Here is a 14482-nt window from a genome sequence, read left to right on the forward strand (position 1 = left end):
CCCTTTACCATGTTTTAGTTTCTTCAAAGCTCTTGTCGTTTTTGAAATTACCTTGTTCTATTATTATTATTATTACCCAGATTATCATTATTATCCTAACACCAAAAGTAAACACAAGTTGTTTTTCCTACTATATGTCCTACACAAATCATTATATTTAATACAACATTGTAGTAATGACAGCTAACATTTATTGAGTACTTACTACTTGCCGAACACTAGGCCGGTTCAATGTCATCTCTTGCCTGGAACTATGGTGGCTTATTGGCCTCCATTTTCCCATTGTAGCTTCCTTATAGTTCATTGCCCACATAGCAGCTAGTGATTTTTCTAAAACATAAATAAGCTACAGAATGACCAGCTTTCGGCATCATTAATGCTTTGGCCATCTTTAGATCCTAATAGTGGCTTATACGATCCTGTCTGATCTGGCCCCTCCAGCCTCCCCCCCGTGGTATCTCTAACCTCTCCCTATTTTGTTCCCCTCTGGTCACAGGCTTGGAATCACACTTTGCCCAGATTGCCATTTATCCACATGGCTTCATTTCTCACTTCATTCAGGTCTCTGCTGAAATGTCACCTCTTCATAGAGGCCTTTCCTGACTACTGTATATAAAAGAGCACTCCACCTACTCACTGTCCCCTTACTGTGCTTTATGTTTCTTCCCACAACATGATATTACTCATTTTCCTGCCTTCAGCAAATATTTGTTGATTGTTTACTAAGTATACTAGGCCTTGTTCTAGGCATTGGGTATATGGAATACGAGGTCGATACGATGGGTAGAATTCCTGTTGATGTGGAACTATTGACAGCTATGTAATAGACTCAATAAATAGGTAAAATATACAATGTGTTAGAAGGCTTTGAGAAAACTAAAGCAGAAAAAATGGCTAGGAAGTGATGGGGGAGTTAAGTTTACAATAGGGCAGTCGGGAGGCTTCAGTCAGAAAGTGGACAATTGTGCAAAGTCCTAAAGGAGGCAAGGGAGCTAGCTATGTGCATGACTAGAGTGAAGCGTGTTCTGGGCAGAAAGAACCTTGTGTTTGAAGGTTCTGAAGGAAGAGCATCTCTGTCAATGCTCAAGGAGCAGCAAGGAAACCTGTAGCGAGAGCAGAGTGAGCAAGGGAGAGAGGAGGGGAATTGACAGGGGCTCCAGGCTGCAGCAGTCATGAGCCCTTCAGCTTTCACCTTGGGAGCTTTTGAATGGAGGAGCAACCTGAGCTGACTTCCATTTCAACTGGATCCCTCTGTCCTTGGTGTGGAAAATAGACTTTTGGGGAGCAAGGGTTGAAATAGAGAGTCCAGTTATCCCAGGGAAGATCGGAATGGCGAGGGCCAGAGTAGCAGGGTGAAGGTGGCAAGAAGTAATTGTGATCTGGATATATTTTGAAGGATTTACTTGGAAATTGAGAAATAGAGCCATCATGGATACCTCATTCCAGGGCTTTAAATCCAGGACCCTGGAAGGATGGAGATGCCAGTAATGAGACAGGGCAGCAGCAAGGGAACAGATGTAGAGTGGAGGGACAGTCATGAACAGGCCCTCAGCTGGCATTGTGGAGCCTTTGGGAGCATGAGACAGAGGCTCCCCCTGTGGGATAATGCAGTTGGGGCGAGCAGACTGGGCTGGATTTCAGCCCACACTCCTTCCCCTTGGCAGGACATCTTCATGCACATTCGCAGGCAGTGGCATTAATCAGGGGCTTTGCTTTGGCACATGGTAGCTTAGCATTCAGTGAAATGCTGACTAGACAGCTGGGTATGAGTTTGGAGTTCAGAGAGGCAGAGAGGCAGAGAGGCTGCAGGTGTAAAGGTTCTGTCATGGGAACATTCCTGCTTATTTTATCTCTATCTTATTTGTATTATATTGTATATCAGGTGTGCTTCATTTATCTATTTATTGTCTCTTCTATCATTATGTTAGCTCAAAGTGATCCATTTATGTGTTTCTTGTTGTATTTCCAGACTTAGCTCAGTGCCTGGCACTCAAACACTTAATGAACGAGGTTGAATGAATAAAGTAATTGGGATACTACTGCTTTTTACTTGTCCTGTGGGTTTCATGAAATTGCATGCATGGCCAGGTCTGTATGTCAATCTATATGTCACTTTCCCATTCCTACTCTATGCCTAAAGCCCAAAAATAGTTTTTTAAACCTCCACCGCTGAACACTATTTACTATATGATTACCAAAAGGAAATTTAAGTTCAAAATGGACTTTACATTTACCAAGATTGCCTCACAGCTAAAACATACACTAAAATGATGGGAAAACTTAAAGAAAAGTAAACCTGATTTAGTTAACAAATTTCTTTCATAGTGGCCTTATTCTTTTTTCCCCCCGGCTTTATTGAAATATAATAGACAATTAGTTGCTCATATTTACACTGTACAATTCAATGAATTTTTTTCAATTATAGTTGGCATAATATATTAGTTTCAGTTGTACAGCATAGTGATTAGAGATCTCATAACTCACAAAGTGATCACCCCACTAAATCTAGTATCCCTACATATTTATTACATTAACTATTTTCCTTGTGCTACACTTTATATCTTCATGTCTATTTTGTAACTATCCATTTGTACCTCTTAATCCCTTTGCCCTTTTTTGCTGTCCCCCAACCGCACTTCCATTTGGCAGCCTTCAAAATATTCTCTGTATATATATGAGTTTAGGTCCACTTTCGTTGTCGTTGTTGTTTATTTTGTTTTTTAGATTCAACACATACATGAAATCATGCCATATTTGTCTTTCTCTGACTTATTTCATTCAGCACAATACTCTCTAGGCAATATCATTATTCATCCCCTTCCTTTCAGTCTGTGTGTGTCTTTTAATCCAAAGTGGGTTTCTTGTAGGCAGCATGTGTAGGAGTCTTGTTTTCATATCCATTCAGCCACTCTTAACTTTTGCTTGGTGCACTTAATTCTTTTCCATTTGAGGTACTCGTTGATAGGAATGTAGTTATTACCATTCTATATTCCTGTTTTTGATACATGTATTTTCTTCTTAATGAAGTCCCTCCAACATTTCCTGTAATACTGGCTCAGTGTTGATGAATTCCTTTAGCTTATTTCTGTCTGGGAAGCTCTTTCTCTGTCTTTCAACTCTAAATGATAGCTTTGCTAGATAAAGTATGCTTGGTTGTGGATCCTGGATTTTCACATGTTGAATAATTTGTGCCAGACCCTTCTGTCCTGCATAGTTTCTTTTGAGAAATCAGCTGCCAGTCTTATGGGTGCTCCCTTATAGGTAACTAACTGCTTTTCTCTTGCTGCTTTTAAGATTCTCTCTGTATTTAACTGTTGGCATTTTAATTATAATGTGACCTGGTGCGGACCTCTTTGGGTTCATCTTTTTGTGACTCTCTGAGCTTGCTAGGTTTTATGTCTATTTCCTTCACCAGACGAGGGAAGTTTTCCATCATTATTTCTCCGAATAGCTCTTCAACTTCTTGTTTTCCTTCTAGTATCCTTATGACATGGATATTTTTACATCTAATAGTGTCCCATAGGCTCCTTAAATTATTATAGTCTTGGCTTCTTTTTTCTTGCTGTTCTGATTGAGTGTCCTTGCCTTCCCCATCCTCTATATCAGCAGTTCAATCCTCTTCTTTATCCACTCTGTTAATATACTCTTTATCTCAGATAATGTGTTCTTCATTTCCGGTTCCCTTTTATAATTTCCATTTCCATTTTATATTTTTTTGTCTCTGTTAAATTTCACAGTGAATTCATCTACACTTCCCCTTAGTTCATTGAGCATCTTTATAACCAATATTTTGAACTCTGCATCTGTTAGATTGCTTGACTCCATTATTCCTGGGTCTCTGTTCTGTTCTCTCATATGGTTTCTGCTTCTTTGTCTTCTCATTTTGGTTGCCTTTCTGTGTCTGTTTCTATGTATTAAGCAAAGCTCCTAAGTCTCCCAGTCTTATTTACATGGCTTTGTGTAGTAGGTGTCCAACAGTACTGTCCTGAGAGAGGTTCAGCTGCAGGCCAAGTTTAGCCCCAGCCAGTGCCCTTTTGGGACCACCTGTTAAGATTCAGCAAACAATCCACAGATGCTGTGCTTATAGTTGCCTCAAGAAACAATACCAGAAACCGAGGCCAGCTGCCATCAGTGTGACTCTTGGTGCTGCTCAGCAAGGAGCACCGGATCACTGAGGACACACCTGGATATGGGTGGGGCCGAGAGTTGGGGGAGGCAGAGTTTTAGGGACTCCTTTGGGTAGAGCGACCTCTGTTATTCAGTTTGTTGATGTCTCAGCTATGGCAGCACTGGGTACGCACACTGGGAGTGGGGAGGGCTCAGCAAAGGAACAATAGATACCACTGGCAGTTCTGCCAGGGACAGAGCCTCGCCTCTGGCCCTCATTTCGACAACTCGGTGTTTCTGTAAGTCCCTGGTGCCCCACCCCATGCAGCCAACCCAGTGCTGGTGCTCAGAGCTAGCAGGTCCGTCACTGTGAAAGTCCGCTCGCAGACATGGCCCCTTTAAGAGGCGTCTGCAGGTGCTGGCTGCTGCTGCTATGGCCTCTGTTCCACTCAGCCACTGGGGATCAGGCAGCCTCGCATCTTCACCCCGCTTCTACCATTGCAGGTTGATTAATTATTTCTCTCCCTAGTTGTAGTGCTTCTGTTCATCTAGATCCCAGGCGACTTTGCTTGCTGTTTGCTCTGTGTTTCTGTCACAACTTTGATTTGGTCACAAGAGGGATGAACAAAGCCTCTATCATCTAAGCCATTTTTCCCACCTCTCCCCTAGTGGCCTTATTCTTGAAGGACTGTTAAGACTTTCCTTTTACATTTAATTTGGCTTGGTGAGGGTTTACTTTTTCTTTACTGCATTGAGGATGAGGGTTCTATTTTTCTATCTAATGAGATGACATAAAGGGTGACTTAATTCAGTATTTCTGTTGCTTTTAGACTCAATACTGGAGAAGATACATGCCCAGGGCCTCAGCATTTTTATTTGGAATGGTCAGGAATGGTTTTACACAAGAGGTGCAGTTTAAACTGGGTTATGTATCAGTTAGCTATTGTTGTACCATTACAGACCACTCCAAAATTCAGTGGTTTAAACATTTATTATTGCTCAGAAGACTGTGGTTCAGCTGGTTTTGACTAGGTATACTCATGCGATGGGCAGGCAACTCTGCTTATCTTGGCATGGCTCCCTCACATATCTGGGGCCGAATGTTGGTCTAGCATGGCCTTGACTGGGCCATCTGGGCTCCCATCCTCCAGTAGGCTAGATCAGGCTTGTTTACTTGGCCGTGGCAGGATTCTAAGATCCAGACTATAAATGCTCAAAGTTGCTTGAGGCTTCAGCTTGAAGCTGGCATAGTATAACTTCTGCTACATTATGCTGGTCAGAGCAAGGGGTAGAGAAATAGACTCCACTGATGATGGAGGAATGCAAAGTCATATTGTAAAGAGTGTGGGCCTTGAAAGACTCTTATATGGAGCCATCAGTCTAATACATGGGCTTGAAGTGTAAATTGGTAGGGTTTAGAAGAAGGATGTGAAGAAACTGCTGTGAATCTCCTCTGATCTAAAGAACAATGTGCCTTGACTATCCCCCATCCCACAACCCTATATGGGAAACACATTAATATACTCTTTCTACTGGCTTGTAGGTTTTTGGTTTTGTTTTTTTTTTTAATTAGTTTTAGGTGGCTTGTAGGTTTTAACACTTGAGCTATTCTTTCTCTCTCAGAAAAGAGTATCATTGAAAGTACCATAATTGTCTTGAGAAGGTTTCATAGAATATATTAAGTTGTTTTGCTAGATACTTTGGCGTATGGCCATATTTCCTGTCCCATTATCTTGATTGTGTTGGTATTTCCACAAATAATGATTTTACCCTTCTCTTATAGGATTATGCCCATATGTTGACCTGTGTTACTGAAAGAGAAAAGTTTATTGTACCCATCAAAGCCAGAGGTGCACGAGCCATCCTAGATTTTCCTGACAAATTGAATTTTTCCACTTGCCCTGTCAAATACATCACTCAGAAGATTCTGCTGGTACGAAACATTGGCAACAAAGATGCTGTGTTTCACATCAAAACTTATAGGTACGCATTCCTTTGGCTCTTGTGTTTGATTGATTATAGCTAAATCTAGTCAGCTCAAGTAATTCACTAGAATTGCAGTCATTATTATCTTCAGTTACAAGGCTGGGAGATGTAGGGAAGACTTTCTCTTTATCCCAAGAGGAAACTGGATGTCAAGATTATGTGTTCAGCTATGGATGGTTTTCTGAGATACTAGATAAGAGTCTTTCTACTTAGCATAAAGAGCGACCCATGGGAATCTATTAATAAACATTTGTTTTGACTGTGAATTTTATAATTGACTGTATTAGTTTTCTACTGCTGTTGCAACAAATTACCACAAACGTAGTAACTTAAAGAAACACAAATTTATTATCTGACATTTCAAAAGCCTCACTGGACTAAAATAAGAATGTCAACAGGGCTGTGTTCTTTTATGGAGACTTGAGCGGAGAATCCATTTCTTTGCTTTTCCAACTTCTAGGGGCTGCCCATATTCCTTAGCTCATGGTGCTCAATTTTCTCATTTAAAAAATGAGAAAAAGTAAAGTAGCCCCTTAATAGGGTTGTCGTAAGGAATAAATGAATTAATAAACTGCTGGTTCATAGCAAGTGCTATATAAGAGTGTTTGTTCTTTTATTGTTTCTTCAAATGAGCTACTGCCAGTGTGGTTTGCAGAATAATGGCTCCTCAAATTTGTCCATGTCTTAATCACCAGAATCCATCAATGTGTAATAATGATAAGGGGGGATAAGGGTTGCAGATATAATTAAGGTTGCTAATCAGCTGACCTTAAAATGGGGGAATTATTGTTTTTTATTTTTTTATAATAATTTCTTAATTTTTCAGTTACAGTTGGCATACAACAGTATATTAATTTCAGGTGTACAACATAGTATTTAGCTATTTATATAACTTACAAAGTGATCGCCCTACTAAATCTGGTAGCCATATGATAATATAGTTATTACAGTATTATTGACTATATTCCTTATGCTGTATTTTATATCTCCATAACTATTCTGTAACTACTAATTTGTACTTCATAGTCCCTTCCTCCTTTTCACAAAACCCTCAACCCCCTTTTATTTGGCAACCATCAAAATGCTTTCTGTATTTACAAGTTTGTTTGTCTGTTTATTTTGTTCTTTAGATTCCACAATGTAAGTTAAATCAAATGGCATTTGTCTTTCTCTGTCTGACTTACTCCACTCAGCACAATACTCTAGGTCCACCCATGTTGTTGCAGATGGCAAGATTTCATTCTTTTTTATAGTTGAGTAATATCTTATTGTATATATATGTACCACCTCTTCTTTATTTATTCATCCATTGATGGACACCCAGGTTGGCTCTGTATCTTGGCTATTGTAAATAACATGGCAATGAGCATATGGATTTACATGTCCCTTCAAAGGAGTGTTTTGACTTTGTTTGGATAAATACCCATAAGTGGGATTACTGGATCCTTCTTTGTCTCTTGTTATAACCTTTGTTTTAAAGTCTACTTTGTTTGATATAAGTATTACTACACCAACTTTTTTGTTTGTTTCCATTTTTATGAAACATTTTTTTTCCATGCCTTTAATTTCAGTCTGTATGTCTTTCGATCTGAAGTGAGTCTCCTGAAGGGTCTCATGTAAGGTTCTTCTTTTCTTATCCATTTAGCCACTCTGTCTTTTGATTGGAGCATCTAATCCATTTACATTTAAAGTAATTGTTGATAGATATGTAGTTATTGCCTTTTTATTATTCATGTTTCTGATCTCTTCCTCTTCTTCTTCCTCCTCCTCTGCCTCCTCCTCCTCTTCTTCTTGTCCCTCTAACATTTCCTATAATAGTAGCTTGGTGATGATGAACTCCTTTAGCTTTTTCTTATCTAGGACTTTCTTATCTGTACTTTGATTCTAAATGGTAGCTTTGCTGGTTAGAGTAATCTTGGTTGTAGGTCCCTGCTTTTCATCGCTTTGAATATTTTCTGCTAGTCTCTTCTGGCCTGTAAAGTTTCTGTTGAGAAATCGGCTGACAGTCTTCTGGGAGCTTCCTTGTAGGTAACTAGCCGCTTTTCTCTTGCTGCTTTCAAGATTCTCTCCTTGTCTTTAACCTTTGGCATTTTAATTATGATGTGTCTTGATGTGGGCCTGTTTGGGTTTATCTTGTTTGGGACTCTCTGTGCTTGCTGAGCTTGTATGTCTATTTCCTTCACCAGGTTAGGGAATTTTTCTGTCATTATTTCTTGAAATAGATTTTCAATTCCTCTCTCTCTCTCTTTTCCTTCTGGTACGCCACTGATGTTAATGTTGTCCCAAAGGCCCCTTAAACTATCTTCATTTTGGGGGGTTCTTTATTCTTGTTGCTGAGTTCCCACTGAGTTCCTCTATTCTCCCTCTAAGTTCACTGAGCATCGATATAACCAGTGTTTTGAACTCTGTATCTGGTATGTTGTTTGCTTCCACTTTGTTTAGTTCTTTTTCTGAAGCTTTGTTCTCTTCTTTCGTTTGGGACATGTTTCTTTGTCTACCCATTTTGGCTGCCTCCCTGTGTTTGTTTCTCTGTGTAGGTAGGGCTGCTATGTCTCTTATTCTTAGTAGCGTGGCATTAAATAGTTGCTGTCCTGGTGGCCTTGTGGTACACTCTCCCTGGTCACCTATGCTGGGTGCTCCAGGTGTGTCCCTTGTATGGGTAGTGTGTACCCTCCTGTTGTAGTTAAGCCTTGGTTGCTGTTTGCAACCAAGGAGAGGGATTGATGCACAGTCTGATTGGTTGTGAGAACTGACTGGTGACTACAGTGGAGGAGCTGTAGTGCAGGGGCTGACCCTATGAAACAGAATTTGCTTTAGCAGGGCTCTGGTAGTCTATCCTTTGGGTGTGTCATCTTTGTATGTGGCCCTGGGTGGTACTCCGTCCCAGTCAAAAGCCGACCACTGGGCACTCCAGTCCTGGGCCTCCTGGGAGGAGCCCCGCTGCAGGCCAAGTTCAGTCACAGTGTGTGCCCTGCCTGGAGCCACCTAGTATGAGCCACCAAGTAATCTGCAGATTGCTGCCACCTGACAGGCCAATTGTATGGAAAAGCCACTGGAAACAGCTTGGGTGGGCCTAGAAGCCAGGTGGGGTGGAGTCTCAGAGAATCACCAGGATGGGGTGGCTAGTGTTAGTCAGGTTGATGGAGGCTCAGATATGGCAACCTCCTGTGTCTGCATGTGGGAGGAAGGGGACTCCACAAAGAAACAGTGGATTCTGCCAGTACTTTTGCCTGGGAGAAAGCTATTCCTCCAGCCCTCGCCCTGAAACCAGACAATTCAGTTTGTCCCTGTATGTCCCTGCTGCCTTTCAAACTCCTTCTCCAGTGCTGGAGCTCAGAGTGTATGAGTCCTGAGTCCTTCAGTGAGTAAATCTATGTGTGGGCCTTTTAAGAGAAATGCCTGGGATTGAAAGCTGCTCTGTGTCTCACTCAGCCACATTTTTTGCTGGTTTTCACAGCCAGAAGTTGTGTAGACTAATCTTCCTGGTCCTGGAATCCTGGAATGGGAAGTCTAGTGTGGGTCTGGTACCTCTCTCTCTCCTTTTGGGGGGACCTCCGCAGCCAAGATATCCTTTCTGATTTTTAAATACCACATGTGGGTGTGGGGTCAGCCCAATTCTCACCTTCACCTCTTCTGTCAGTCTCTAGGTGGCTTCTTCTCTATGTCTTTAGTTGTAGGACTTCTCTTTATCTAGGCATCAGGTGATTCTCAATGATGATTGTTCTGTAGTTTAGTTATAATTTTAAGGTGGTTGTGAGAGGAGGCGAGCACAGAATTTACTTACTTCACCATCTTGATTAGAAATGGGGAAATTATTTTGGATTATCTGAGTGGGCGCAATGTAATTACAAGGGTTTTTAAAATAGAGGAGGGAAGAAGAAGAAGAGTTCAGAGTGATGAGATGTGAGAAGAACTTAGCCTGCTATTGCTGGCTTTGAAGATGAGAAAACTGAGCAGTAAGGAGGGTTGTATATCTTGCTTAAGAGCACATAGCTACTAAGTGAAGGAGTTCATCTAATTATTTATGGAATAATTACAGGGTAGTAGACACCATGGGACAACAAAAAGGATGATGAGACAATTCTTGCTCTCAAGAAAAAGAATGATTGCTAAACATGAGAATGGTGGCTGATCAGCAGGACCATAACAAGAATGATCAACTTGGGAAAACGGGAAGCAGAGGGTTAAGTTCTTTCCTATGACTTTAAAATGAATAGTGTATATATTGATCTAGATTGTGAGCTCATTTTCAGAAGACCTTTATCTGTGGAATCCTTTGCTGGTTTAAGGATGCATATCTCCATAAAGGATTAGTATTTTCTTCTACCTGGTTCACAAAGATTAGACTAAGTAGACTATGCTTTTGGTAATTTTTTTGTCTGAGGGATTTGTGGACTTATAGTGCAATTCAAACTCCAAACCTGCATAAGACACATGTCCAAAGTTATGACTCCCCGGAGAAACTGTTTCTTTGTCTCAAAACCAAGACAGACATTTTTCCTTGTGCTCATGGGAGAATGGTTTGCTGGCCCTTCATGTTTCCCAGTTTTATTTGGGGATTTTGTTATTGGTTCCCTGACTTGACCATCCAAACGCAGGACTATTAAAACCCAGGTTCTAAGATTATAGGTTATAGGAACCCAGGGCAGACTCGGCATTAGCTTAGCAGCTAACTGCTCTGGTTCTTAGCTTCCTCTTTGCTTTTGAATCTTGTGGATTTGCCTTATTTGTATGCTCAGCCATACATTTATGTAAGTTATGTTTATCTAGTCTTTCTAGGTATTTTCTAGTAGAAGAGTTTTTAGGTTACTCGGTCTGCCATATTGTAGGTAACAGGGCTGCCATAGTGCAGGTTGAAGGCCCATCCCTTGGGAGGGAATTTGTGCTTATTCTTCCATGTGCTCCAGAGCATCACTATCTCTGAACCATTTCAGGTAGATCCAAGTTTCTATCTGATACTGTATTTCTCCTGGCTGAAAAACTATTAATATTTCTTATAGTATAGGTCTACTGGAAATTCTCTCAGTTCTATTTTTAAAAAGAGTATTTTGCTTCAGTTTTGAAAGCTATTTTCTCTACAATGTAGAATTCTGAGTTGACAGTAATATAGACATATATTTTTTTTAGTACTTTAAAGATGTCACTTTATTGTTTTTGGCTTACATTTTTTCTCACGAGAAGTCTGCTATAATTCTTATCTTTGTTCCTCTGTATGTCTTTTTCTTGGTCTACTTTCAAGATTTTGTTTTTATATTTGGTTTTTAGCAGTTTGAATATGATGTGTCTAGGGATGAGTTTTGTTTTTTGTTTTAAGGAATTTATTCTGCTTTTGTTTAGTTTGGTTTCAGTCCTGCATGAGTTTCTCTGAGCTTCCTTGATCTTTTATTATTTTTGGAAAATTTCAGCCATTAGCTCTTCAAATATTTCTCCTACTCCATTCTCTCTCACTGTTCTTCTGCTTGTAGGGAAGTTCAAGGAGAAACAGTTTGCACATGTCTTATGTACCTTGGGAGGTGGGGAATGTCCATTTTTAGATTTCAGGTCACTTGTTTGGCCTGCAACCTCAGCCTCTGATGGATTCAAGAAAAGTTGTGATTTTGTTGTTTATCCTTTTTTTTTTTTTTTCGTAGTTAGGGTGGGAGAGGCACCCTTTCAAGCTCTCCGTATCCTAGGTGGAAACAGGACTCTGAACCACTTTAGATAAAACAACCATCAAAAGCAATGGAAAAGTTTTTTTGAAATCAGTGTCTCCTGATGTCCATAAGTGCTTATTATAGCCTTTGTTTGTCATTTCATGATGAGACTCATGTATTTTGATTGAAGGAGACGGAAGCATGTTGTTCAACTGGCTCACCATGACTTAGAAAGAACCAGTCTTTTTGATTTAAAAAAGGCCTCCCACAACCACCATCTGTATAATTAAAAACTTCCTGTTACACTGGTATTTTTCCAATGAAAAAGAGAATCCACCTAAGATGGAAAAACAAGTACAGGCAGCATATCTTCCAGATTGTTTGGCTGAATCTTAAAAACTACACATAAATAACAATTTTTTTTCCATATATAATTCCTATAAAGTAAAACTAAATCACTTCACAGATAGTATGAAATTACAGGAAAAGATCTCAAACTTTTCTATCCATATAACTATGAATGTGAAGCATCTTCTCCTAATATAGAAACACTTCTAAGGTAAAATGGTGAGCTAACTAACTAAAGGACTATCCAGGAATCATAAAGACATTAGAAACTCTAGTGGACCATTCCCATTTTACAGACAAAGGAAGTAAGGTCTGAGAAGGGAAATGACTTATCTGAATTTAATAACAAAACCTGGATTAAAACAAACAATGACCAGTTCTGGGCTATTATTTCTCAGATCCATGCCTCGCCCTTCCCCTACTCTGCTCAGTATCACTGTGAGGCTGTTTTAGTACCTGTAGGCTCCGGAGTCAGCTGGATTCCAGCTAGGTTTGACAAGTAGAGGGCACTAGAAGGAGATTGGAGGGTAGAAATAAGACAGGGTATTTCTCCTTCTCCTCCCCTGACTTCATCAAAGTCTTTAACCGGCAGCTGTATATTCTCTATGGTTCTAGTTCCTGTCAGATAGGCTTGCTATGGTTCTAACTTCTGCCAGGTCTCCAGGACCTGGTAACACTTTCTCCTCTCCTTTTGTCTCCAACCCAGGCTTGGAAATGGCTTACACTGTTACAAATCCTTGAGTTCTCTCATTGTCTTAAATTGGGCTTTTCATCACTCCCATCTTTTGTGTAACCAAGTCTCTCAATTAAATTCCCTGTCTGCAAATCTTTTTATTTTCCTTTTTAGTTTCTGCATGAAATAGTAGTTTTATGTTCTTTTCACAAAATGCATGTTTTCTACCCATGGTGTCAATTCTGTGAGCTACCTCAAAGCTTTCCAATAAATCCCTTTTCTATTTAAGTTAGCCAGAGTTGGTCTCTGTTGTTTAAAACTAAGAACCCCGATGGCTACAATGAGAAAGGATGCAGTTGAATTTGTGGTCACATGGTGTGGAATCAGAATCTCTAGGGAGATTCCTTGACTAGTATCCATTAAAAAAAATGCATAGGTGATTGTGTTGCCCAGACAGGGTTGGAGACCACTTTTTTAGTTAATGTGATTGTCAATAGACATGGTAGAACAATGAATATAATTTGAGAATGTGGAGTCAAAAACCCAGTGTCTACTCTTGGTCTTCGCACTTACAGAGTCAATGTACAGTTAGAAACAATATCTCACAGGAAATTGTTTAAAAGACATGTCGCATTCTTTTCATTGAAATAATGATGTAATTAATGGTTAAGTTACAAATGGTTAGGTTTATATAAATTATAAAAAATAAAACTTTCTTTATGTGTCTGTTGCCACCATTAGAATGTGAGCTTTTCAAATGCAAGGATTGTATCTAACTCTTTTTATTTGTATGCCCCAGCATCTAGCAGAGTCTAGAATAAATAGTGCTCAATAAATGTTTATAGGATGCCTAACCAACATATATCACAAAGGCAAAGCTACAACTATAAACCTCTACAATAATTTAAAATAAACATGTTCCAAGTACTATAAAATAAGCATTTTTTTACATTAATAAAAGGAGCTGTAACATGCTATAAAATATACAGAGAACATAAACGATTACTCTTCAACTTTATTACAAATTTGACCTAAAACTCTAGTAGGTACCAGAATTATTTTTACTATTACAGTAGGATTAATTTCGGAACGTGAAATAGAAAGGATTAAGAAGCAATTTCAAAATCTAAAACCTCAAGTGAGGAATCAGTTAATAAGAAAGCTTATCTGAAGAAAAAGTACTATTATATTCAATATTTAATATAATAGAAATAGGACCGATATTTAGTCTTCTGCTAAAATATTGAATCATTTAGATGGAATAGTTTTAGTCCTTAAAAGCAGTTGGTAGTGGATTAAACAAAAATCTTTCAAAATCTCTCAAACTTTTTCTCATAGATTGTGACTTTTCACAATCCCGAGTTCCCTCCCTAATCAAATATTTAGTATCAATGAGGATTTGATGTTAAAACCAAGCACTTCAGCAGGGAGAGCCAGCCTTATACCCTTGAGGAACAGTATTTTTTTTTCTCCTGGTAGGAGCATTTTCTGATGCTTGATGTTTTCTAGCCTGTTCAGCCTGCCTGCCGTTAGTAAAATGAAATAACAAAATCAAATTACAGACAATGTTTAAGCACCAGAACTTAACACACTCTACCCAATTAACATCTGATTTATTGAGAGAGCTTAGGCTGCTCTAAGTAGCAATGGCTATTCCAAGTGACTTTCTATGTACTGAAGAAATTTAGTGTAATAGAAACCCAACCATTAGCCCAACAGGTAAATATCTGTTACC

At 39.4% G+C, this 14482-nt stretch overlaps 1 protein-coding gene across 18 annotated transcripts in view; it reads left to right on the forward strand.

The window, feature by feature from the left end:
* The window catches only part of HYDIN (HYDIN axonemal central pair apparatus protein), a 335404-nt gene that overhangs the window by 72905 nt on the left and 248017 nt on the right, over positions 1-14482 (forward strand). For all 18 annotated transcript variants that reach the window (XR_005650472.1, XM_039852028.1, XM_039852026.1 and 15 more), the window contains one exon: positions 5891-6090. Coding sequence is in view for 17 of the 18 variants with exons in the window: in XM_039852028.1 (XP_039707962.1) it covers positions 5891-6090 (200 nt within the window). In the remaining variant the exon portion in view is untranslated. The remainder of the gene's footprint in view (positions 1-5890; positions 6091-14482) is intronic.

This window comes from Pteropus medius, unplaced genomic scaffold (assembly GCF_902729225.1).
Source record: "Pteropus medius unplaced genomic scaffold, Ma_sr-lr_union100, whole genome shotgun sequence".
NCBI classification, from domain to species: Eukaryota; Metazoa; Chordata; class Mammalia; order Chiroptera; family Pteropodidae; genus Pteropus; species Pteropus medius.